A 22,732-nucleotide genomic window follows, 5' to 3' on the forward strand; every position below is an offset into this window, starting at 1 on the left:
CAGTGCCAGCAGACACAGACGGGCAGTCCCTGCGAGCTGTGCCCGGGCCCCGGGAGTGACGAGTGCCGGGGACACCCCGTGAGGAGGGGCACGGCCCCCCCCGAGCTGGTGAGGGCTCCGTGGTTTGTTCTCAGCGCGGTTCGTTCTTAGGCAGGGACAGAACCCCGGGAGCGAGCGGGTTTGTGGCTCTGCAGCCTCCTGAGGTTTGTGGGGGGCTCTCAGCACCATGCCCTTGTCACTGAGCAGGGTCTGTGTGTCTGTCTGGCACTGTCCAAGGCTTTCTCAGGTGCTGTTGGGGGAAAAGGCTGTTTGAGAGTTGTGTTTCTCATTGTCACAGACCTGTGCTCAGGTGTGCACTGGCTGAGGTGAGCCTGTGGTGTTTAGTCCAGTTTACTTTAGCTGGGCTCAGTCTCATAGGGCTGTTTGGTTTTGTTTTTCTTTACCCATCAATTCAGTCGGGTTTCAGCTGTCAGTCTGTACACAAAGACTGAGGGATGCACAGCCTCTGCTTTGGGAGGAAACACACATTGCTTTAGAACCTTGGCAAACATCAGCTCAGGGTTCCTTTCCTCCTATGCTGATCAACCAGGGCTTCAAATGTATTTCAGTTTGATGCAAAAGTTGTTGACACAAATTCAGTGGAATCACTAATGCTTCCTGGTGTACCTGCAGCCTGTCAGTGCAGCTGGGGAGGAGTGCAGCAGGTCCCTCCTGTGCACCCAGTCGCTGTTTGGGTGACAAACACCCTGGGGGACCTCGGTGTCACACCTGTGCAGAACCTTCCAGAGCTGGACACTCCCATCAACCAGCTCAGGACACTCAGCTTGGGCTGAGGACACTGCTGTGGAAGCAGGACTTTGCTGGTTCTTGTTGTTTTAAAGGAAGTCATTCCTCTCTGTTCAGTTTACTGAAAACCAGCAGACGTGGAAGACTCACTACCAAGAAAAGTGTAATTAAATTGAAAATTGCTAAGAGCAGCCAGACCCAAATCCTACCTGTAGCATTTTCATGTTCAGCTTTATCCCAGATAAGGATCCCTCCTGTCCTGATGCCCTGCCTGTCTCCTGCCAGGTGAGCTGCCCCCAGGAACGCCCCGAGCAGCTGGACTGTCGCTTCTTTGGGGAGCTGCTGGCCGAGCTGCACCGCAAGAGCAATGACCTGTACAGCTGCCTGCTGCAGCACGTGGAGAAGATTGGGACAAGGTATTGCCACTGGCTCTGTCATTCCTGTGTCCCAGACATCCAGCACTGCACAGCTGACAGGAACAGTGTTGTTTGTGAATTGGTTGTGCTCCTTGTTTCTTCCTGACAGCTGGAACTGACTGGATGTTTTACACATCCATCTGATTTGCAAGTAACTGAGGACACAGAAATGCTGTAAGCCAAGGAAATTTACTGAATGTGATGCTTAAGAATTGTGTCTCCCACACGTTTGTACATTGAGCAAACAAGAACTTACAGCACACTCTGACATATTTCATGACACAATTCTATTGCTGTGTCCTGAAGAAACAACCCAAATGTCCAAATTTCCTCAGTCCTGTTGTGATGTTGTGTCATGGATCAAAGGACAACCCCCAGCAGGCATAAAACTCAGTCTCCAAATCCAAATGAACATAAAGCACATTTTCTGCAGAGCCCTGCAGACTATCTGTGCAAGAAGTGAGAGTCACAGCAGGCAGTGCCCTGCACAACCTTCCTCCCTTCCCTCCCATCACCCTCATTCTTCCCCCTCACTCCCACTCTTACCTGGTGCCTTCCAAGGTCACTGAATAAGGAAAGTGGTCCTGTAGCAGGGGAAAAAAGGAATTTAACCATCACAGAAACCCTGAGTCAACACTTGGAGCAGGGCAGGGAATTGCAGCAGAGTTGTGGGCAAACCATTACCCAAGCAATTAAGGGAGTAATTGGGTTTACTGCCCATAATTGGGATAACTGCCCAAAGGACTGGGGATACTCAGCCTGTGTTTGCTGTGCTGCTGTAGGACTCCAGTGTCCCCAGGAATTCCTCCACAGAGGGAAGGTGATGACTCTGCAGCTGAGAGAGACCCTTCCTTGCTCTGTATTGTCCAGATATGCTTCTAGTGGTGAATGTGGGCCTGAATCCTGAAAGTTCTCAAGCAGCTTTTTGTGTTTTACAGGAACCATGACATCGAATTCACATGCCAGGTAAGGGCCAGGCTGTCCCTGCCACCACTGGGGGAGGGCTCAAGCAGACAAAGCCAAAGCAGCTGAAATGGAGGAGGCTGGTCTTTGTTAGTGCTTCCTGCTTGGTAAAAACATTCAGAGCCTGAAAACCACTGCCAGGCAGGTATTTGCAAATGTGATAATACTGAAAGGAAACGTCAATAATTCACATTATTCCAGTATGACAGTCAAATTTTGGAAGTCTCTCCTGCTGTTCCAATAATGGTTTCACTGGAAAATGACTTGCACAGGTACCTGTATTTTTACAATATGTTTTTTACAAAGGCTCTGTCATTCTCAGTGAAGCTGCTGCTGAGCAGCAGGAGCTGCACCTTTGAAGGCATTCAGTGTGAATCAGGCAGAAATACCTGTCCAGGGTTCACCTGCAGGAAGCAAATGCCACTGAATCCTGGCAGCATCTCCTGGTGGTCAGCTGGGGTTTATTGGCAGCCCATTCAGAGGTTTTGCCCCACCATAAACTCTGGGAGTTGCTGGAGCATCAGCTGTTAATCCCTGAGAGAGGATTGGTTTGAATACTGCTTTTAAATGTTGAATTTAAGCATTTGAATATATGCTTCATGTATCACTTTATCTCATTTTGTACATGCCCCACATATAAAAGACTTTGGAACTTTTCTGGATAGACTTTGATCTATTTTTGTTCTTATTTGCCTTGTACTAAAGATGTTTTTCATAGCAGAGCTGTGTAATTAATGAAGAAACCACATTACTAATCTACCAGGCAAAATTCTTAATCAAGATGTCTCCCCTTTCCTCTCTTCTTTGCTTAGACTGAAGATATTGAAGAATTAATTCCCAAAGGACTGTCTGAGGCAACAAAGCAGCAGATTCGTTATCTCCTGCAGGTATGGGAGCTTGGCAGCCTGTGGGAGCTGGGAGCAGTGGGAGCTGGCTCACACTCAGGAGGGACTTGGTACATAACACCCTTCACTCTGCATTCCCTCATCCCGTTGTTTCTGGAGTGAGGGGGTGGAATGGTGGCTTTAAAGGAAGTGTCACATGGACCCACAGTTCACTTGTGTATTTTAAACTGAGCTCTACTGGGGCTTTCCTGCAGTTTCACTGAAACTGTCTTGGCTTTTGACCACTGACAGGAGAACAGGGACCTTTCATCTTTCTGTGTTGTGTGTTAAGGCTTTAAAATCCAAACACAAACAGGAGCTGCTAAAAGCCCAGCAGCAGAGCCTGAATCCCACCTGCTCCCAGCCCAACCCCGTGGCTGGGCATGGAGCAGGGAGGGAGCTGAAGAACCAGCCCAGGAGCACAAAACCCTTTACACTGAACCACAACAGGAATGGTTCCGTTTGCTGCTGGATGCCAAAAGCACAGCTCAGCACTCAGAGCTGCCTTTGCCAGGCAGGGGTGTCAGAGCAGGATCCAGGGCAGCCTCAGCAGGAGTGTCCTGATCTGGGCTCCCTCAGGTAGGGGAAGGGTGATCCTACCTGGGAGCTGCACCTTGGAATCACTTCCTGGTAAAAAAGAAATCCATTAAAATGAGGTTGAGAAGGAGCAGCCTCGTATGAGTTCACAGCTGCCCTGCTCTGACCTCCCCATCCCTTCCAGCTGGAATTATTCTGTGCTTCTCTTACAAGGAAGAGGGACATCAACCCCACGGACATTCCAGCCAGCATGAGGACATTCCATGGCCTCTCACTGGCACACTGTCCTTGGGAGGCTGGTTCAGCTCCAGGTGAAAAGCTGGAACAGGCATTTCCTGTTGTGTCTGTGTCCAGCTGGTTTTACATCCTCACAGCTGTGATTATAAAATGCCGCCAGAATGGCTTTTGGGGACCCAGTTGTTGTCAGGATCCACCCAGGGTGCTCTCAGATCCCCTGGCCACCAGGACAGAGCAGGGAGGGAAGGGTTTGCACAGCCCAGGATCCCGAGCTGGGAATGCCCAGAGGCTCCTCTAAGGACACAGAGAACTCCCCTGGAGAAGCACAAGGCACCTCTGGGATTTAGCAAGCTCTAGCACTAAGCAATTGCTGAGTGGGGTTTTACTTATATTTTTATAGTCTAAATTTCACCATTTGACTCAATTCCTTCTTTTAAACTCAATCTGTAGTGTATTACACAATAAAAGCAACAGAACCATAAGGCAAAAGTGAAATTCCACTTTAATGACAAAACAAACAGAAAGGTGAGTTACACCAGGTAGGAATGGAGTCTCAGACCATGGCACCAGTGGGGATAAATAACTGGGCAAGGGCCAATCCCCATATGGACAGAGAGCATGAGAGCTCCAAGTTAAGGGAACACACAGGAGGGTTTCACTTCTGTCTGGACAGGAAAAAACCACAGCTTTTGCACAGATTATTCAGCCCTTCCAGGAGCGTTACAGCTTGAGGAGTTGTTTTGTGTGTCCTTTCAAAGTCTATTTTTCTTCTTTTGAATATTATAAATGTATCATGAAATGCAACAATTTATATTTTCACCTGAATCAATACACAGGTATTAAAGGCATTAAAATTAACATTCCAAAGGAGAACAGTGTTGGGCTGTGGTCACTTATGGTTTTCTCTTTCATCCAGGTGACTCCTTTCATCTTTGGGATCTTTTTCCTTTTAAAGGGAGGAGTTGGCTGTATGAGCTTTTTTAATTTAAATTTTTAAAAATGTTAATTAAATTCCTTCATCCTTGAGCCCAAAGCTTTGCCAGATCTCAAACATGACTCATTCCTCTGTGCCTTTTCAGGCAGGGCAGTAATTTTTAAAAATCAGTGTGAGCACAAAGCTTTTAAAGCTCAAATAATAATTGTACAATATTAACACATTTATTTTTCCCTTTATTGGTGCACAAAGGCAGTTCTTACCCTGTTGTTCCTTCCATTTTAACAATGCTGTGCTGTGTTACAAAGCAGAAACTGAACACTGGCATTTGCAGAACAAAGTGCAAGGAAAATGTTTCCTGTAGAAACTGTGGGCACTTCAAAGGACGTGCAATGGTTTCAGAAGTTACTGTCAGCTGTAAAGCAGTTTCTGTTCTACCTCTTGTCAGGCATATTGTAAACAAAGCTGCCTAATTAATCCCAATTATCCTTTTCATTTCTCCCCTCCCAGATGAGAGCAACATCGGACAAATCCCTGAGACTTGTGCTTTCCACCTTCAAGAACCTGCGGGAGGAGCTCTGCCACCTGCAGGATGACCTGGGGGTGAGTGCTGCTCCTCATCCTCATCCAGCTGCTCCCAGAGCTGGCACTCCAGGCTGTGCCTGTGCTGGTGCCAGTGGCTGCTCTGTCAGTGCCTCAGGAGGCTCGATGGACAGGGCTGGCTTTGGCAGCTCCACAGGTGCTCAGCGCTGCTGGGAATGTCACAGCATTGTCCTGGAAAATGCAAAGTTGAAGGAGAAGAGTTTGAACTTGAGCACAGAACAAGGAATGTGTGCAGTTTTGGGGTGGTTTTTGTTTTATTCTATTGCCCCATTGTTTCTGGGGCAGAGTGGAAGGGCAGTGTCCAGGATCCCAGTGCTCACCACCCAGCACAAAGCCACAGGCACTACAGTGTGTGCTATGTACCTAAACCCCAAACTTTCAAGGAAGTTAAGCATTCTCTCAGTTCTAAACCATCCCTTTATTAATGACTGTGTGGCACTTTATGGGAAGACTTGACTGAAAAATTGCAGCTTTTGACTGTAAACTTTTGACTTTTGTCCTGCAGAAGCTGGAAACTGACAATGTCTTGCTGAAGAAGGATTTGGCTTTTAAGGATTGCCAAGTGAAAGAATATGAAACAATGCTGGCCTCTCTGAGGGAGAACAACCGTCAGCAGCAGGTAAATCGAGAAACATTTCCAGTGTCATTCCAGGCAGCCAAAATGGGGGCAATTTGCTGACTTCTGGGTACTCTGAGTAACTGCTGCCTGCTGTGTGTGTGATGCTGTTCCTCCCCTGAGGAACTGCAGGTGCTCATTCCCCCTGTGCTTTGCAGCAAGGGCTCAGGGACAGCACTGCCAAATGCCGCTCGCTGGAGGAGCAGCTCCTGTCCCTGCGGCTCAGCGAGGGGGACAAGGACTGCCAGCTGAAGGAGCTGGAGTACAGCAAGAGGGCCCTGGAGCAGGAGATCCAGAGCCTCAAGCTGCAGGTGAGGGCTCAGTCCCCTCTGAGTCCCAGACTCAGAGGGATCAGTGTAAGAAAACTAACAATGGAAGCATTTTTTGTAAACTAAAACTGGGCTCTTTGTGCAGAGCTGCTCCAGCCCGACGCTGCAGACCACGACGGACGAGCTGTCCAGCCGCTACGTGGAGATGATCAACAACCTCAGGGAGGACAAGGACAGGGAGATCCGCAGCCTCAGGGTGAGGGGCTCTGCTGGCTGTGTGCAGGGACAGCTGCTCCTGCACTTGGAGCAGCAGACATCTTCCACAGGCACTTTTTGGCTGTCTTCTGGCTGTGCAGTTACTTTACTCATAGACACTGGTGATGGTTAAAAACCTTTATAGTAGAACATAAAACTGTGATTTAAAAAAAATCCAACTGTTCTTTACATGAAGAAATTAGGGATCAACCTGGTTAGTGGTTGATCCTAAAGGATGGGCTGTCCTAAAGGGATATTTTGTGTGTCCTGAAAACATAAGAAATTAGTCAAAATATGCTTAATAGGAAACAAAAATAAATCCCAGTCACAGCTGTATGTAGGAAATGTCTCTCATGGAAATCAGGGGTAAAAGTCTCCAACTCTGGACGCCAATTTAACTGATACAGTCTTGGTTTAGTGTGAGAACTGTAAAATCATTACATTAATACTGGGTAGAATTCAGTCCAATTAGCATTTTCTGAATTTACTGTGTGGCTCAACTTCCTGACCTGAACATCCCTGTGTCTCACTGTTGATGGTGTTAATGAAATGCCACCCCCAGAGCCTTGGGTGGGTGCTGAGGGGCCCTGCCCAGAGCCCCCCACACCTGAGAGCTCCTGCCTTGTTCTGCAGTCCCAGCTGTGCCAGTTCCAGCAGGACATAACCAGGAGAGAGGGGAGCAACAGCGACTTGCAAATGAGGCTGCACGAACTGACATCGCTGCTGGAGGACAAAGAGGCTTTTATTAAACAACAGCAAGAGGTAAAATAATACAAGTTATTTCTCTAAGGGTTTTTGTGTTTGAGCCTCCATGGTACTGTGTAGGTGGAACCTTACCAGGAAGTTCCTTGTCCTCTCCTGGCTCAGGAAATGGGGGTTAGGATTTGTTCTACCTGAATGCTGTTTCTCTGCCAGCCTTCTGGAAGGGCAGATTTTCAGACTGTTGAGACAAATTTCTGCAAATATTTTGTTGTGGCTTTAGTGAACTGATACTTCAAAAAACATGACTTGACATCAGTGTTTGCTTTTGGTTTTGTCAGGAGCTCTTCAGACTGAAGCATGACAAGTTTTCAGGCAGCCAGTCCCCTGGGGTGACAGCCATCATCACTAAAAAGTAACGTGTTATTCACCTTTTTAAAAAAGACATCATTTGGGCTTTCCTTTGTTTAGGCTCTGTTAAACAACCTGTTCAACTCTCTACAGGTACAGGAATCAGTATCCTATTCTGGGTCTCCTGTCTGATGACTACAAGGTCACATCACCGGTCAATAAATCACAAACGATTGTAATTGAGAGGACTGGAGAGATCTGGAAACATGTAAGTTTACCTGGAGATGGACTGTTGCTCTGCAATCCCTAAGTGTTCAATTTAACTTCAAAGCAAGTGTTACCCAAACTGAGAGCTCAGTGATGCCCTCGTGGTAATTTAACTGCAAAAAGCAAAGTGACTGCAGCCAGGGAACTGTCCTGGCTCTTGGAGCAGGCAGTAATTGGTGGGTGTGGTACAAATAAAACCTTTTGTTGTTTTCTTTGGCACGTAATTGCCCGGAACAAAAGCATCAGCGCTGCTCTAACACCAGCCCCGGGGTGTTGCTGTACTGGGCAGGTAGGCAGGGACTGTGCCTGCTGTGCTCTGGGTGAGCAGGGATTTGGGAGGAATGTGCTCCTCTGCATTAGCAGCACTAATGACTCCAAGCCATTACTAAAACACACAAAGCACCACATCCCTGAAACTCACCCTGAGCCAGGGCAGTGACAAACCCAGGAATGCAGAAGAGTGGTGACATTTTAAGGAGTGATTCAGAGTAAAAATAGAAAACAGGGCTGCAGAAACTATTTCTGTTACAGGCAGGGCTCGTGGTGCCAAGTTTGGCTACAAGGTAAAGGCTGGAGAAATGGCACGGTGGCCAAGCAGGGGTGGTGGTGGCTGCAGGCACAAGGTCACAGCAGCACCTGGACACAACCACGGGGGGACACAGCCAGGGGACAGTTCTGTGACAGCCTGAGCAGATGCAGGTAACACACCTGGCATGATCCTTGCCTGCAGCAGGATCAAAAAAGCAGAAGTCTCAGGGCACTGGGAAAGAGCAGAGTTTTATTACTGATCCCTAAACTTCACCCAGGTGCATTGCAACCTAGTGAAATGTCAAGCAATGAAACAGCAATAGAGAAATGAAAAAGTAAAGTGTTTGGTACAGAGGCTCACGGGTCCCCTTGGACACTGTACAAGAGAAAACAAGTAGGTAATTAAATGAGATGCTTTATGGGAGGTAGTTCTGTTTCATAACAGAAACAGGTTTGTGTATTTCTTCTAACAAGCTGCTTGTTTCTTTTAGGAATGAGAGAAACCTCTGAGCCCTCAGAGCTGCTCCAAGGAGTTCACAAACCACTAAAACTGCTTTACTTTCTGCTCTTCTGCATCCAAGAAAAGGTTCAGTCTGATAGTGAGGAAGGCTGGGAAAACATTAAGGACTCACTTTTCCCTCGGAGGAGTGGGATGCTATCCCTCTGTGGACTTCAGCTGTTCTTGACTAGCTCCTGTTCTTCAGCCAGTCCTCAGGCAATCTAGGAGACAAAAGGAAGACACCTGGAACCTTCTCCTCTTGGTCCTTGTAGCCATGTTCTGTCTCTTCATGCTGAGAGTGGGAATGACCCCGATGTCAGTCCCACCCCTCCCACAGCTGCTTTCAGTGCAGAGTCACGGGCTGCATGGGAACTTCACAAATACCTCACTGGGAACTGCTCCTCACCTTACACCTGCCTCTGTCTGGGAAGCTCGGACACAAAGGACAAATCTTCCATCAAACCCAGCTGCTGACCTGGCAAATGCCAGCAGGACTCAGTTCACTGAAGGGCTGGGCCAAGGCTCATTTTAGAGAATGCTTCTGCCCTCAGAGGTGATGTATTTTCAGCCCCAAACCAGCTGTATTTATTTGCTGTGCTTCAAATTTTCAAGAACTTGGTATATTTTTATATAGAAGAACTTTGTGTGAAAATAACTCATGGACTAAATTTCCTTATCAGACCAACCTGCCATTTACAATTTCCACTTCTTTAAGGACCACAGAAATTCTTTCAAACTGATTTGGTGTTCATGATTTAGTAGTTGTCTGAGCAACACAGCACAGAGACTCATAGGGAAAGTTTGCAATGCTGCAATCCAAGGTGCTTTTTTATCGTGGGGTTCTTGCTTTGCTTTCCTGCTGCAGCCATGTATTTCTGTTCCCAGATACTATAAACTCAAGGCAATGTTTAATGGGGAAAGAATGCTGGAGGCTACCTGTAACCATGAAATAAACCCAAGTCTAACTCTCTGGATCATTGTCTGTCTGTCCTGAAAACATCTTGTGTACAGCTGGAGGCAGGGGGGTGTAGGTGGTGTCTTGTTCCTCTCCATGAATCTTTTCAAGTGAAGGATTGGGGCTGGCTCCCTTTTCTGGCTGCTGCTGCCAGAACTCCCTCAGGTGATGCTGGATGTCCAGCTGGCCTTGTGCTCTTTAGGATTTGGCAAAGAGCCACAAGTAAAACCTGTTCCTGCTGCTGCTCTTTGAGTGTGTCCAGGCTGAGATGGGCCTGCAGTTTCACCAGCCTGGCTTTAATTAGTTAAATACCCTCCTTTGAATGAGGAGTGCCTTGCCCCTCTGCATTCAGTAATTATTCTAAAACAGATTCTAAAGCAACCCCCTTTTCTGCAGAGCAGTGAATAAAAGGTACAACTACACTCAGAGCTAATGTGCTCCTGCCATGGGGACAGTGTCAGTGCCATAAATAATTTTAGTTACACTGCCAGGAAAAGGCTTTTCACCTTGGGTGATCTGAAACACAAAAAGGACTTAAGCACCATGTCTGTTCAATGCCATCAGAGTTACCTGTGCAGGGGTCTGGGTGCAGTTGCTCCTTGGGCTCCCACCAGGGCTGGGGATCCCCACAGCTCAGACCAAGCTACAAAGATCAGAAATGGGAGTTATTGATGGCCACAGGTCCTGATGGCTCATCCCAGCCATGGATTTCCTGAGCAGCCCCTCAGTGACACCAACCTGTGTTTCCCCCACTCCATGGCACAGCACAGGAACTCCTTAAGGAGGGACAGGGCTCAGAGCAGGAGCTCCTGGGTGTGGTGAGACAATTCCATGGCAAAGGCCACCATCAGGCAAATGCTCTTTTCAAATCCAGTTGATCCATCTCAGTGGAAACACCATCCTGGGGCAGCCAGGAAAGCTGCAGCCTGCATAGAAAAAGCCCAGGTTGCTGCTCAGGCCAGCCAGCTCTGTCCTGGGGACAAGGACAGCTCCTCAAAGAATCTGAAGGTCACCAGACCCTGTAAATGCTACAGAGCAGAGGCTGTAACTACACTTTGTACTCACAGAAAACACAAAGCAATTGTCAAAAAGCTGAATTAGACTAGTAGATAAAGCATATGGCCATTTATTTATAGGCTGGTTTTGTTTTCAAACCATATGTATTTAAAAAGCAAATTTAGTATTTTTTACTACGAAGTACTTGTTACTGTGGGCTCAGCTGTCCCCTCTTTGCTGTGGAACTGGAACTGATTTACCTAATGCAGGTTCTGCTGAAGTTTACAGAAAAACATTTTCTCATTTACTCAGCTCTGTAAATCCTGGTTAGAAACATTTTACTTTAGCTCATTTCCCACCTCAATTTCAAGTAGCTTCAGCAAGACTTCTACATTTTTTCTAGGAACAAATTAGAAAGAAGTCAGACACTATTTACTTTATAAATTCCATGGCAAAGGCCACCATCAGGCAAATGCCCTTTTCAAATCCAGTTGATCCATCTCAGTGGAAACACCATCCTGGGGCAGCCAGGAAAGCTGCAGCCTGCATAGAAAAAGCCCAGGTTGCTGCTCAGGCCAGCCAGCTCTGTCCTGGGGACAAGGACAGCTCCTCAAAGAATCTGAAGGTCACCAGACCCTGTAAATGCTACAGAGACTGTAACTACACTTTGTACTCACAGAAAACACCAAGCAATTGTCAAAAAGCTGAATTAGACTAGTAGATAAAGCATATGGCCATTTATTTATAGGCTGGTTTTGTTTTCAAACCATATGTATTTAAAAAGCAAATTTAGTATTTTTTACTACGAAGTACTTGTTACTGTGGGCTCAGCTGTCCCCTCTTTGCTGTGGAACTGGAACTGATTTACCTAATGCAGGTTCTGCTGAAGTTTACAGAAAAACATTTTCTCATTTACTCAGCTCTGTAAATCCTGGTTAGAAACATTTTACTTTAGCTCATTTCCCACCTCAATTTCAAGTAGCTTCAGCAAGACTTCTACATTTTTTCTAGGAACAAATTAGAAAGAAGTCAGACACTATTTACTTTATATAATTACAACAATATACATTGTGCCCTGTCTTTATCTGCCAGAATGCAGAGTCTTGTTCTGCACTGAAAAGGAGAAAACTGTCTTCTTTGTTTTGACTGACCTTTCTGCAGTATTGAAGTTTCTCTGCCTCAGCTGTCAAATAAAAGCCAGAGAGCCCTGGCTGGGAAGTCCCTAACTCCAGCAGCCACCAGCCCACACCCAGTACCTCACCTTTACCTCCAGAGTTCTGCTGCAGCTCTTCCTTGTTTTCTCTCTAATTTATTGCCTTTAATTGTGGACAGTTGAAACCTGAGGAAAGAAAAACATAGTTGATGATCAGGATGAATCACTTTTAACTGCACCTGTCAGCCCAATAAAAAGCTGCACCAAACAGGTCTGACATTTCAGAGCAAGCCCTGCACACCTTTGGGAGGCTGTGCTTGCTCAAGCACCCCTGACCTGTCACAGCTCTCAAATATTTACTGGGAGAGGGCGCTGAGAAGGATTTGGGAACTGTCCCTCAGACTGCTGAGGACTCAGGTGCCATTTTATCCTTCCATTTCAGAAGATTTAAAACACCACTTCCTAATAAAATCTTATGTCAAGAACAGCAACCTACCTCCTGCTTTGATACAGAACAATTAATTACCTGATTATTTGGTCCATCTGTAGGGTGGAAGAATCAGCCAGCACAGCCATGGGCAGAGTCAGGGATCATCTTCAGGTGAAGCATCTCCTTCAGTCCATGTATTCAACATAGCATTCAGGAATAAAACACTGACATTGTCAGAAATCCACAGCCTTAAATCACTAAGATTTTTTCCCTTCTGACTGCTGGGCATGCAAGGAAAAGCAGCAACAAAACCCAGATAAATTAATTCCTGTCTACTTAATTTCTGCTCTTTGTGCAAAACCTACGAGTTCAGTGGCTCAAAGCTCGTTGGAATCCTCAGTGAAGGGTTCATTTAATAGTACATGTTCTTCTTCAGCTTTTTAATCTCTTACTGATGGTGCAATTCAAGTATTCTAAAAAGAGAGGGAATTTAGGATGGCAGAGGTTTTAGCATTTCATTCTGCAAGCTGTTATTATATAGTTAAAAAGACAAAAACCTACCTGGTTTTTCCCAAAGTATGTGAGAAGTTTTTTGTTCTCTTAAAGGAAAAAAAAAATTCAAAGGAATATCAGTATCAGATTTGATAATTATTTTCGAAATAAGCAAAACAAACACAAATACATTACCTGTGAGTCTAAAGGGTTAAATCAAACCCAACGTTCTCTCCTCAACAGTCTGATAAATACACCTGCAGTAACCTGTTTACTTGAAATGTGATCACATATTAATTAGTGAACAATGCAATTAAAAATATCAGGTGAATTTACAGAGAATGGGACTTTCCTAAACACCATAAATGAAAAGGAAACTCCAAAAAATCTGGAGTGCAAGAGATGCGTTTTATTGTATGCCCGTTACGATGAGTAACACATTTAGAAATAATAATCCCACAGAACAGTGACAATCTTATTTTACAGCGTGTACATCATTTTTTACAGCCACATAAAACACTTATTTGTCTAAGAGATTTCCCAAATTTTAACTTTCTGAAGTTTAGAAATATAAAAAAAATTTATTCTCAAGGAACTGATTCTCATCTGGTGCAAAAACAAAATATGAACATTATCTGGAACACAAAGCCACAATATAGCATGAAGTTACAATTTCTCATGTGAACAGCTGTGTGCAAACATGAAGCAACTAAAAAAAGTAAAAAATACACATTATATGCATAACATTTATGACCAGGTTTTTCATTAAATAGCCCTAGACCAGCTCGTTATATAAGCGCCATTGGATTTGCAGCATGCTAACACAAAGCATTTTTAAAGGGATGCATATTTTAAATGTATACACTGTAAACTCAAGATCCACCTCCAAACTCTAGTGGCAGCAGGTTTTTCTGGTTAAATACTGCATATATACTTTCTTACAGATTGAAAATGCATGTTTATAGCATGGTATAGATCTTTTTTAAAAAGAATCGATTAAAAGGTGCAATTTTACGTCTATATGGAAAATTTAATATTAGGAGGTAGGACAGTAACTGTCATACCTGTTCAGAAGACTGCCCTAAAGAACCTCTAAGTACTTTGAATTTTAATTAAAAAACCCCTACAGTTTTCAACTGTTTTTAATATTCTTTTTAGAGAAGACTTTAAAGTAGCGAGGAAAAAAATTAGTGTTGAGTCACAACACTATGAGCTGCATCCATTTTTATCCTTTAAAAAAAAAGTCAAATTCAAAGTTAATTTTGTTATATGTGCCATACTGAACAACATTCAACTGTAGTTTCAGATAAAAAAAGGGAAATTATATACATATACATCTTTAACCCTAGCACCAGAACACCACCTCCGAGACCATAACATAATGCTCTATTTTAAACATCATATCCTGCAATAAAATAGGTTAGCAGCTTTGAAAACCAGTAAAAAAAAATGCTTCTTGGACCTAAACTAATAAAGGAAACCAAAAAGTTTCCCTATGAAATGTTTAAAAACAAAAACCAAACCAAACCGAACAAGGGACACCCCCCCCCAGGTAAGTTTGCCAGTTCTGGAATTCAATTTCTAGGCACAATTGAAAACGTTGTGATGAAGGGTCTGACTAAAACTCCCTGTTCCAAACTGCACAAGAAGTGAAGAGGGGCTCCTCTGCAAACCCTCTGTAGCTCACCCCACCAGGGATCTGTTTCCATACTGGAGACACACGTTGGGACTGACAGAATGGGTCACACAATCACCTCTGCCCTGTCCTCTAGACTCAGCAATGGCAAATACTGTTCACTTGGAGACATTCATCCATCTTTCTGCAAATTTAAGACATTCATCCATCCTCTGCATTCTCTAGTGCTCTTTATGTTCTGATCAGCAACAATCATAGGGCTATGAGTTCCCCTGCCAACCCTAATACTTTTTAAGACTTTTAATACAAAGAATGTAAAGTTATGGTTTAATATCAAGCTTTGAAACCAGGAGAAACAGTTCGTGAGATTTATTTTTTTCCCCAATTAGCATATGACAGTTCCTACATCGCTTCCTGCTGGAGCTCACCTATCACATGATGGCCTCTTTGTGGTGCCTCATGATGTGCTGATTTTTCTCGGAGGGCCTGCGGAAGCCCTTTTTGCAGAACTCACACCTGTGGGGGTAGTCTTTGGTGTGGATGGAGATGACGTGGCGCTTAAAGCCCGACGCGTCCGTGGTGCTGTACTCACAGTACTGGCACTGGTACACCTTCCTGCCACTGTGGGTCTTCATGTGCTTCTTCAGTTCGTTCTGCTGCCTGAAGCCCCTTTTACACCGTTTGCATTTAAAAGGCAGGTCCTTGGTGTGAACGGAGAGGATGTGCCCACTGAGCACAAAGGGGTCGGAGGTTTTGAAGTCACAGTGCCTACACTGGTGGATCTTTTTCCCTTTATGGGTCTCGCTATGCTTTTTGAGCTCCGAGGGCCGGTGGAAGCCTTTCTCACACACCTCACACTTGTGGGGAAAATCCTTGGTGTGCACTGAAATGATGTGTCGCTTCAGGTCGCTGGAGTTGGTGCTCTTGTGGTCACAGTGGGGACACTGGTGAGTCTTATGGCCTTGGAAGAGCTCGGTGTGCTGCTGCAGCTCCTTCTCGTCGGCGAAGGCCTGGGGACAGTGCTCACATTTAAAGGGCAGGTCGGTGCCATGTTTGGTTTTGATGTGAGTTTTCAGGTTGGACTGGTCAGCACACCTGAACACGCAGTGCTGACACTGGTATGGCTTTTCCCCCGTGTGGGTCCTCATGTGCTTTTTCAGCTCCGAGGGGTGGCGGAAGCCCTTCCCGCACTCCACGCACACATGAGGGAAGTTCTTGCTATGGACTGCCAGCAGGTGCCTGTTGAGCAGCCCCTGCTCTGCAGTCTCATAGTCACAATATTTGCACTTGTGGAGCTTGGGCTCCTTGTCCCTCAGGATGAGTTTATTGGAACTCAACGGGCTCGCCTCTCTGTATCTTCTCGTGTACTCTGTAAACTCGTGCGTTTTATCCACTTTATTTATAAGTTTATGGCTTTCCAGATGATTGTGGAAACTTACTTTTTTGTTAGTTGTAAAGTCACAGTCTGTACACTGGTATTTCTTCTTGATCATATGATCGGGATGGTTCTTCATATGCCTTTTCAAGAATCCTCTGGATTTAAATTTTTTCCCACAAATATGACAAGGGTAAACTGTTAAGGGCTGTCCATCAGGACCTATTATAACAGCTGTTTTTGAACAAACAAAAACAAGTTATGAAGGAAACACATTTACTGATTAAGAAGTTTTAAATCAGCCAAGTGCTGTTCAGATTCATGCACTTACACTTGCAGCAGAGAGAGAGTGGCTCAGTAGTTTAAAAACAACCAATCCACAGCACCTATAGTTTATATAGTTCTGTTTTAGAAACTGCTCAAACAGATCAGGAATATCACATGTGCACTGAATATAGCCATGGGTACTTTTTAATAGCTTGCAACATTCCAATGAATTGCATCAGCCCTGGGTGTACTGACTCCGACATAGAAAATATGACATTTTCTAGGCACAGAACTGGAGGGGGGAAGGACACAGGAAATACGCAAATCATCACTTATAGCTTTTAATTCTGCATCAGCTTAAAAAAGAGAAAAGGAATAGGACAGGAGTAAGTGGCACTCCGTGACAATACCGTAACCATCCAGTGTTTACCTGTTTGCCATTGCCTGGCCTCTCCTCTCCTCCTTTTCTTGGTTTTTTGTTTGAGCACTCTATTAGTGCTAATGCTATCACAAATCTGCAGGTACTGTGTTGCATTACCGTTTTTGTTTTCTAATCGTGTATCCAAGTTATTTCCTAGAAACAAAAATTAGACACCATAAAAAACCTTAAACAACTCGTTTCTTTGGGACTGACGATTGGAATTGCACAGCAGCATTATCTACTTCTTAAAAACAAGCACTGCCCATTCCTCTACCACAACATACATTACAAAGAAGCATGCTAATGAGAACCACTATCTGTCTTTCCTGGCAAAAGTCAAGGACATGATTGTTTAAACACTGATTCATTTCTAATTATATTCCCTGATTTTTATTTAACTTGTTTTCACTTCATACAACTGCATTATCTCTTTTCTGTCTGCAAAACTACATTAAAAACTTGGCAGTGCTTCCCAACTTCCCCACCCCCTCTGAAAGCCTACAGACATCTAGAATTGTTTTCATTCAAAACAATAGAGAAAGACTGTGGAGTCCTTCAATATCTAATTTATGGCTCATTCTTTGCGTCTCTGATTAGGAGCACTGACACAGAAATATCTGTGTTTTCAAAGACAGTTTTAGTTTAATGCTGTTAAAAGTTCTCACCTGCCGCTTGACCATCTTCGTATCTTCTGGGAAGCCTTCTTTCATCTCCTGCAGAAAATGGTATTTTAGTCATTATAAAATAATATTCTTTTTAAAGATGCTGCTTTTGAAAGCCTGATAATGAAAAAAAACTAACTTAGCTAACAGGTTAACACCATCCAAGTGGGATGTGCAGCTCAGTGTTGTGTAATCATGAGCCTCAGGAACCAAAATCCCATCTCTGGGAGGAGTTAATATCCACCCCATCTGCGTTTGCATCCTTACCCTGCTGCTTCTCCTGCTTTCCATTATTAATATTCTTGTTTCTGCAAACTTTTAACCTCATCTATCCCCTCAGATAGCAATGCAGAGGTTATCTGAAATGCACACTTTGCTCCTGAGATGGAAGCACGTTATCTGCCTGGAGTAGAAGGCAGATAAGAGGACTTGGCCCTTATCAGCCTCTCAGCACAATGGAGTTTTGGAGATGCACAAGGGATACCTCAGGAGCACATTCCTCATTTTGCACTGGAAGTATTTACTGCTATGTGCCAAAGCTCTGTGGTTCTGAAGCACTTTACCAGCCCAGCTGTTGGGCTCTCACAAAAGAATTTTCACCAAATTCCACACCAAGGAATTTTTACTAACTTGCTTAATTAATTGTATCAGAAACTATGAATAATTTGATACCCTCTTAACAAAATTTAACACACAAAAATCCAAGGAAATTATACAAAACAACAGACAGAACTCACAACATCCTAAGACACTTCCACTATCTGAAAACAAATCAGTTTTTTGTTTCTCACCTGGAGGACTAACAGGCTTAAAACATGTCTATAACCTGAAATTATTAGGAATGTATTTACACATTTATTCCTACTATTCCCTTTTTACAGTCTTTCCCCCTTCCCCCTCCTAATGTAAAATACTTAAGGCTTTTCTTGTTTAAGATCTTCAGCATTAAGATCTTCAAACCCCACATACTCTGTATATCTGAGTTGGGATCTGAAACAAAATCAAACTTCCCCTAACAAGCTTTCCTTTCTACTCCATGAAACCCAACACACAGCAATCACTGGATAGCAGAGATCTGGAGCTGCTTCCAAACCCCAAGAACAAGGTGAGGTTCATCCCAGAGATGCTGGCAGCTGGATGAGGGAGGAAATAATGGCAGGGATTTTCAGGAAAGAAGCACAGGTTCCTACCGTAAGCAGCAGCCCAAGCAACGGGGACAAACGTTTTATTCACGCCAGAGTCCTCAAGCTGGGTGTCTGGAAGGGATGTGGCTTCTTCTTCCCCTACAATAACTTCCATATAAACTTCATCTGCTATTTCAGCACAGCCTGGATGAAGGGAGGAGAATAAATCTTTAATTTTATTCTGTCTTTCAAAATTTTTCCTTCATTTAATTTGCTCTCGCTCTGATTGATACCCATTATAAATTAATTTTCTTCTTTTGGCATTTAGGGGATCATGGCTTATTCAGATATTCCTTAAAGAGAGAAAACATTTATCAATAAATACTAATACAAAACAAATGCCCACAAAATTTCCAACAGACAAACTCATGGACTTGCAACTGATGACATTTGCCACTTTTTCAGAAAGCTGCTTAATTCACAGTAGGAAAATAGAAAAATAAGAAGTTTGACTAACCTCATTAACTTCATCCATGGACATGTTAAATTTAACGTAAATAATTAAGTGTTTGCACACAGTATGCACAAAGTGCATTATCCACATCACTTTAAAATAATTATAGCCTGCTTTTTATTTTTAGGGAAGATAAGTTTAGTTTTCTACTACTTCAGGCTGAAGAATCCTTCAGAAAATAATTAAAAATGTCCTTGAGAATGATGGTTATATGGGTGTACAAATAGCATGAGAAACAAAAATGTTTCTTATTATGCTTACTAATATCTTCATCTTCCTGAGAAGAGTCCTTAACAGCCATGTAAACCATTTTTTCTCGCTGCATTCTCCCAACACCTCCTTGTTCAATGACTCCAGCTACAGAATGGCCATTGTGAAAGTCACTCTCAGTGACAATTTCTGTCCCACCTCGAACAAAAAGAAGTTACACACATTCAGTCAATGTGAACAAAGCCACTGGTAAGATTAATGTCAGATCCAAGGATTTTTTTGACTGGCTGGGACTACCTCCCTGAGAGCAGCTCAGAGAACAGCCCTGCTGGGAATTACTTCTCAGCCATCAGAGATTCTGGCTCTCCCTGCTGCTGCATGAGCAGTCTGTCCCTTCTGTCCTTCTGTCCCTGAGACTGAGAGCCCATCCCCAGAGGAACAAAGTGCATTTGGGAACAGAGCCTGGGAATGATCCAGAGGTTTCAGCTCCAAGAACAGCCAAGAGGGGGATTCTGCATTTTCAGGAACAGGCATAGGTGAGTTGTGCATCCCCTCAGAGTACAGGGATTGCTGGTCTATCTGTGGGGAAAGGGAACTGCAGAGATTTCTGAGTCCCTTGGCTCACCTGCAGCCCCAGAATTCCTCCCCTCTCTCTGCAAAGGCCACCAAAGGCTCCCACCAACAAAAGGGATCCACTCCAGAGGCTCTGCTGTGCTGACACACTTGTGCCTTGCAAAGTCAGAGAAAAGCAGCAGCTGAAAAAACAGCTGCAGACACACAACCACTTCTACATTTGGGCTTTGGCTGCCTGAAAATAGCCCAGCTAATCAAGAAAGAGCTCGAGCCTAATCCACACCCAGCACGTGTGCATCTGGGCAGCCTCCACAAATGTCACGTTCTACAGAACACTCCAGTCACTGGATTATGTGGAATGAAGAACAAACAGAAAGACCCTGAAACACTTCACACTACTGAAAGAATAAATAGGATTTCAAGGTACCTATTTCAACATCATCTTCAGCTTCAGCTTTAAATATGTAGACTTTGATAACTTCTGAACCAAAGCCATCATCTTTAGCAACATCATCATTTGCCACCTCGGTACTGATCTTCAAGGGAGTGCTTCCTATATGGTCCAATTTCTCTCCAACATCATCCACTGCAAAGAGAAGAGAATAATAATGAGCTTCAAACACATTTTTAGAAGTCGAAGTAATCAGTAGCATGATTTTCTCCACTATTCTCCCCATGCACAGGAAAGGTTTGTATTCATAAGTGGCCTTTAAAAGCAGCTCATCTCAAGAAACTTAAGAGATTCCAGAAGTTCAGTATTTTATTGCAATTCAGGAAACACAGCAGAAATTACAGAATAAAGGACACAAGAGGGAGCTTGTCATCAAAGGGAATGAGGAAACTGGTTATGGCTGAAACTATTATTCTAAGAAAGCAAAAATTTATCAATAATTAAAATTAAAGATCTATACAAAAACATTAAAAATTAACCCAGAATTGCCTGTTAGAGTCTAAGAGTTCTCAAAAGTTTCACTCTGATGCATAGTGATTAAAATTTAGTGGCTGTAACTCTTGAGGAGTGTGGTGACTGGAGTATATTCCCAGCTAAAGAAGTGTGCATCAAAAATCTGACTGTATCTGCTTCCTCAAAGAAATGATGATTTTATCTACTTTATCACTTGAAAACATACACATTAATGAAGATTAATGCATGATATGCAGCTGATTAAAAGATGCAGTGACAATAAATCCAAACACTACTATGAGAGATTGATTTCTCATTCTTTACACAACTCACTTGCTGATTATTTGGTTTATACATTCAAAATGCTCATTTAATTTCTAAGAGAAAAAAATACATCCAAACTATTAAAAGCAGCATATTTTGGTAAAAAGGGCATCACAGAGATGACCATAGATACATTTCACATTGCCAACCCAGAGAGCACTGAACTCAGCCTCTCCCTGACACATGTACTGACACACTTCTCACTGAGGATAAATTTAGCTCCTGTACAGATGGTCAACACAAACCTGTGCAGTGCTGAACACCCACTGAAGTCCTCTAAATAGAGGAGAATCCCACAAAATGTAGACAAAATCTGAATGAAACACATTCCAGGGAAACAGCATCTTACTGCACACGTAACATTAAAGAATGTGTGCACTAAGCAAAGAAAAACTCCTTAAAATGAACACTGAGGTGACAGCAGAGCTTCCTGACTCCATGGGGATGCCAAGGCCCTGATCCCTGGCTTACCTTGGAGGGCTGCAGTGATCCCCAAGCGCCCTCCCAGTTTCCTGCTCCCAGGCACTGGTGGCTGCTCCCAAGAGCTGCTTTAACCCCCTTGAGCACTGGGCTAAACTGGAGTCCCTCTAATGCTGGGGCAGTCACTGCAGTGGGAAGGAGAAGGTGCCTCTCCTGCAGCAGGGCAGTGGGATCCACCCCAGCAATCCCAAACTAAGCTACCCACAGACACCTACCCAGCTCACAGCACTGGGAAACCTCATTTCTACTCACAAATCCTGGACTGGACTGCACCAGGTAAGTACAGAAGTTATTGAGGACAGAACTGGATAAAATGTAGGGAAGTACAAGTAAATATCTGGTTTTATTCTAGAACCTCTGTCATGTCTGTACTTTGGTGGAAATTAAAATTCTGAGTTGGAAGGGACCCACGAGGATCATCAAGTCCAACTCTAAAGTGAATGATCCATATGGGGATTGATCCCACAACCTTGCTGTAATCAGCACCAGGCTCTATAACCTGAAACATCTAAGGAAAACATTTAAAAAAATGCTGGTTTAGTTGTTTGGTGGGGTTTGGGGTCTTTTTTGGTAACTAATGGATTAATTCCATTGCTGAAGAAGTATCCAACATGGATCAGGAAAAATAAATTCCTCAGGAAGAGAGTTTTTGCTTCTTTAATTAAAAAACTCTCTAAATATCTACTGAAATCAATGCCAGGAACATCCACACAATGAGTGAGAGCCTGCCACGTGCAGCCTGATGTTTGTGCGACCCAGCAGGACACTGGGAACCCCCAGAGCACAAACACTGAGAGAGCCACAACAGAGAACCTGAATATTCCTCTGACACTCGACTTTCCCAGCACCAGGTCATTAAACCCCATTAAACTCCCTGGGGGAGTGTTACTGCACCTGCTAATTGACATTTTTTAAGCTGCCAGAATGGGGTTGTCAGCAGACAGAAGAGATGCTGAAATTCCCTTATCTTGGAATAGGTATTTCCATACATTTACTAAACATGAATTTATTAAAGACTTTTTTTTTCTGCAAGGCTTTTAAAATTTATCAAAGTTTCTTATGCATGTTCTGGAAAATGATAAATGTAAGTTTAATTAGGTACAATGACCATTCCCACTGCATGTGTGAGTGCTGGAAGGACTGGAGGTAATCCCCAGTACAAAGAGGGATTATACACCCAGCTCTCTGACTGCCAAAAGAGTATTTCAAAGCTTACAAACCCTGCCAATTTAGAATTGGGAGGTGGTAATGAAGTTTTTTTCAAAGTTGCAACTCCAGCAACACCATTTTTTCCTAAACTCATATATTTTATAAACATAACACATTACCAGTGTGACAGAAATGAAGTTACTCAACAACAGCAACTTCCTGC

The 22,732-nt window shown here is 43.9% G+C and overlaps 2 protein-coding genes across 7 annotated transcripts in view; one reads left to right on the forward strand and one right to left on the reverse strand.

The window, feature by feature from the left end:
* Positions 1-7,860, forward strand: part of POF1B (POF1B actin binding protein) — a 16,637-nt gene extending 8,777 nt beyond the window's left edge. Inside the window, exons 4-14 of the mRNA XM_031058819.1 lie at positions 4-108; positions 1,072-1,202; positions 2,141-2,168; positions 2,978-3,052; positions 5,268-5,360; positions 5,866-5,979; positions 6,135-6,287; positions 6,391-6,501; positions 7,134-7,262; positions 7,541-7,614; positions 7,704-7,860. Of these exons, the coding sequence (XP_030914679.1) occupies positions 4-108; positions 1,072-1,202; positions 2,141-2,168; positions 2,978-3,052; positions 5,268-5,360; positions 5,866-5,979; positions 6,135-6,287; positions 6,391-6,501; positions 7,134-7,262; positions 7,541-7,614; positions 7,704-7,860 (1,170 nt within the window). The remainder of the gene's footprint in view (positions 1-3; positions 109-1,071; positions 1,203-2,140; positions 2,169-2,977; positions 3,053-5,267; positions 5,361-5,865; positions 5,980-6,134; positions 6,288-6,390; positions 6,502-7,133; positions 7,263-7,540; positions 7,615-7,703) is intronic.
* A 4,876-nt stretch (positions 7,861-12,736) lies between these two features.
* Positions 12,737-22,732, reverse strand: part of ZNF711 (zinc finger protein 711) — a 16,532-nt gene continuing 6,536 nt past the window's right edge. For 2 of the 6 annotated variants that reach the window (XM_031058797.1, XM_031058801.1), the window contains 6 exons: positions 20,080-20,238; positions 19,131-19,277; positions 18,422-18,559; positions 17,235-17,282; positions 16,579-16,722; positions 13,260-16,115 (listed from right to left, as the gene is read on the reverse strand). In XM_031058797.1, coding sequence (XP_030914657.1) covers positions 14,938-16,115; positions 16,579-16,722; positions 17,235-17,282; positions 18,422-18,559; positions 19,131-19,277; positions 20,080-20,238 — 1,814 coding nt within the window. In that variant the 3' untranslated portion in view covers positions 13,260-14,937. Of the gene's footprint in view, positions 12,852-12,939; positions 12,978-13,065; positions 13,145-13,259; positions 16,116-16,578; positions 16,723-17,234; positions 17,283-18,421; positions 18,560-19,130; positions 19,278-20,079; positions 20,239-22,732 lie in introns of those variants that run through there. The other 4 variants (XR_004081969.1, XM_031058798.1, XM_031058799.1 and 1 more) reach the window with 4 other exon arrangements.

Source organism: Geospiza fortis, unplaced genomic scaffold (assembly GCF_000277835.1).
Source record: "Geospiza fortis unplaced genomic scaffold, GeoFor_1.0 scaffold29, whole genome shotgun sequence".
Lineage (NCBI taxonomy): Eukaryota > Metazoa > Chordata > Aves > Passeriformes > Thraupidae > Geospiza > Geospiza fortis.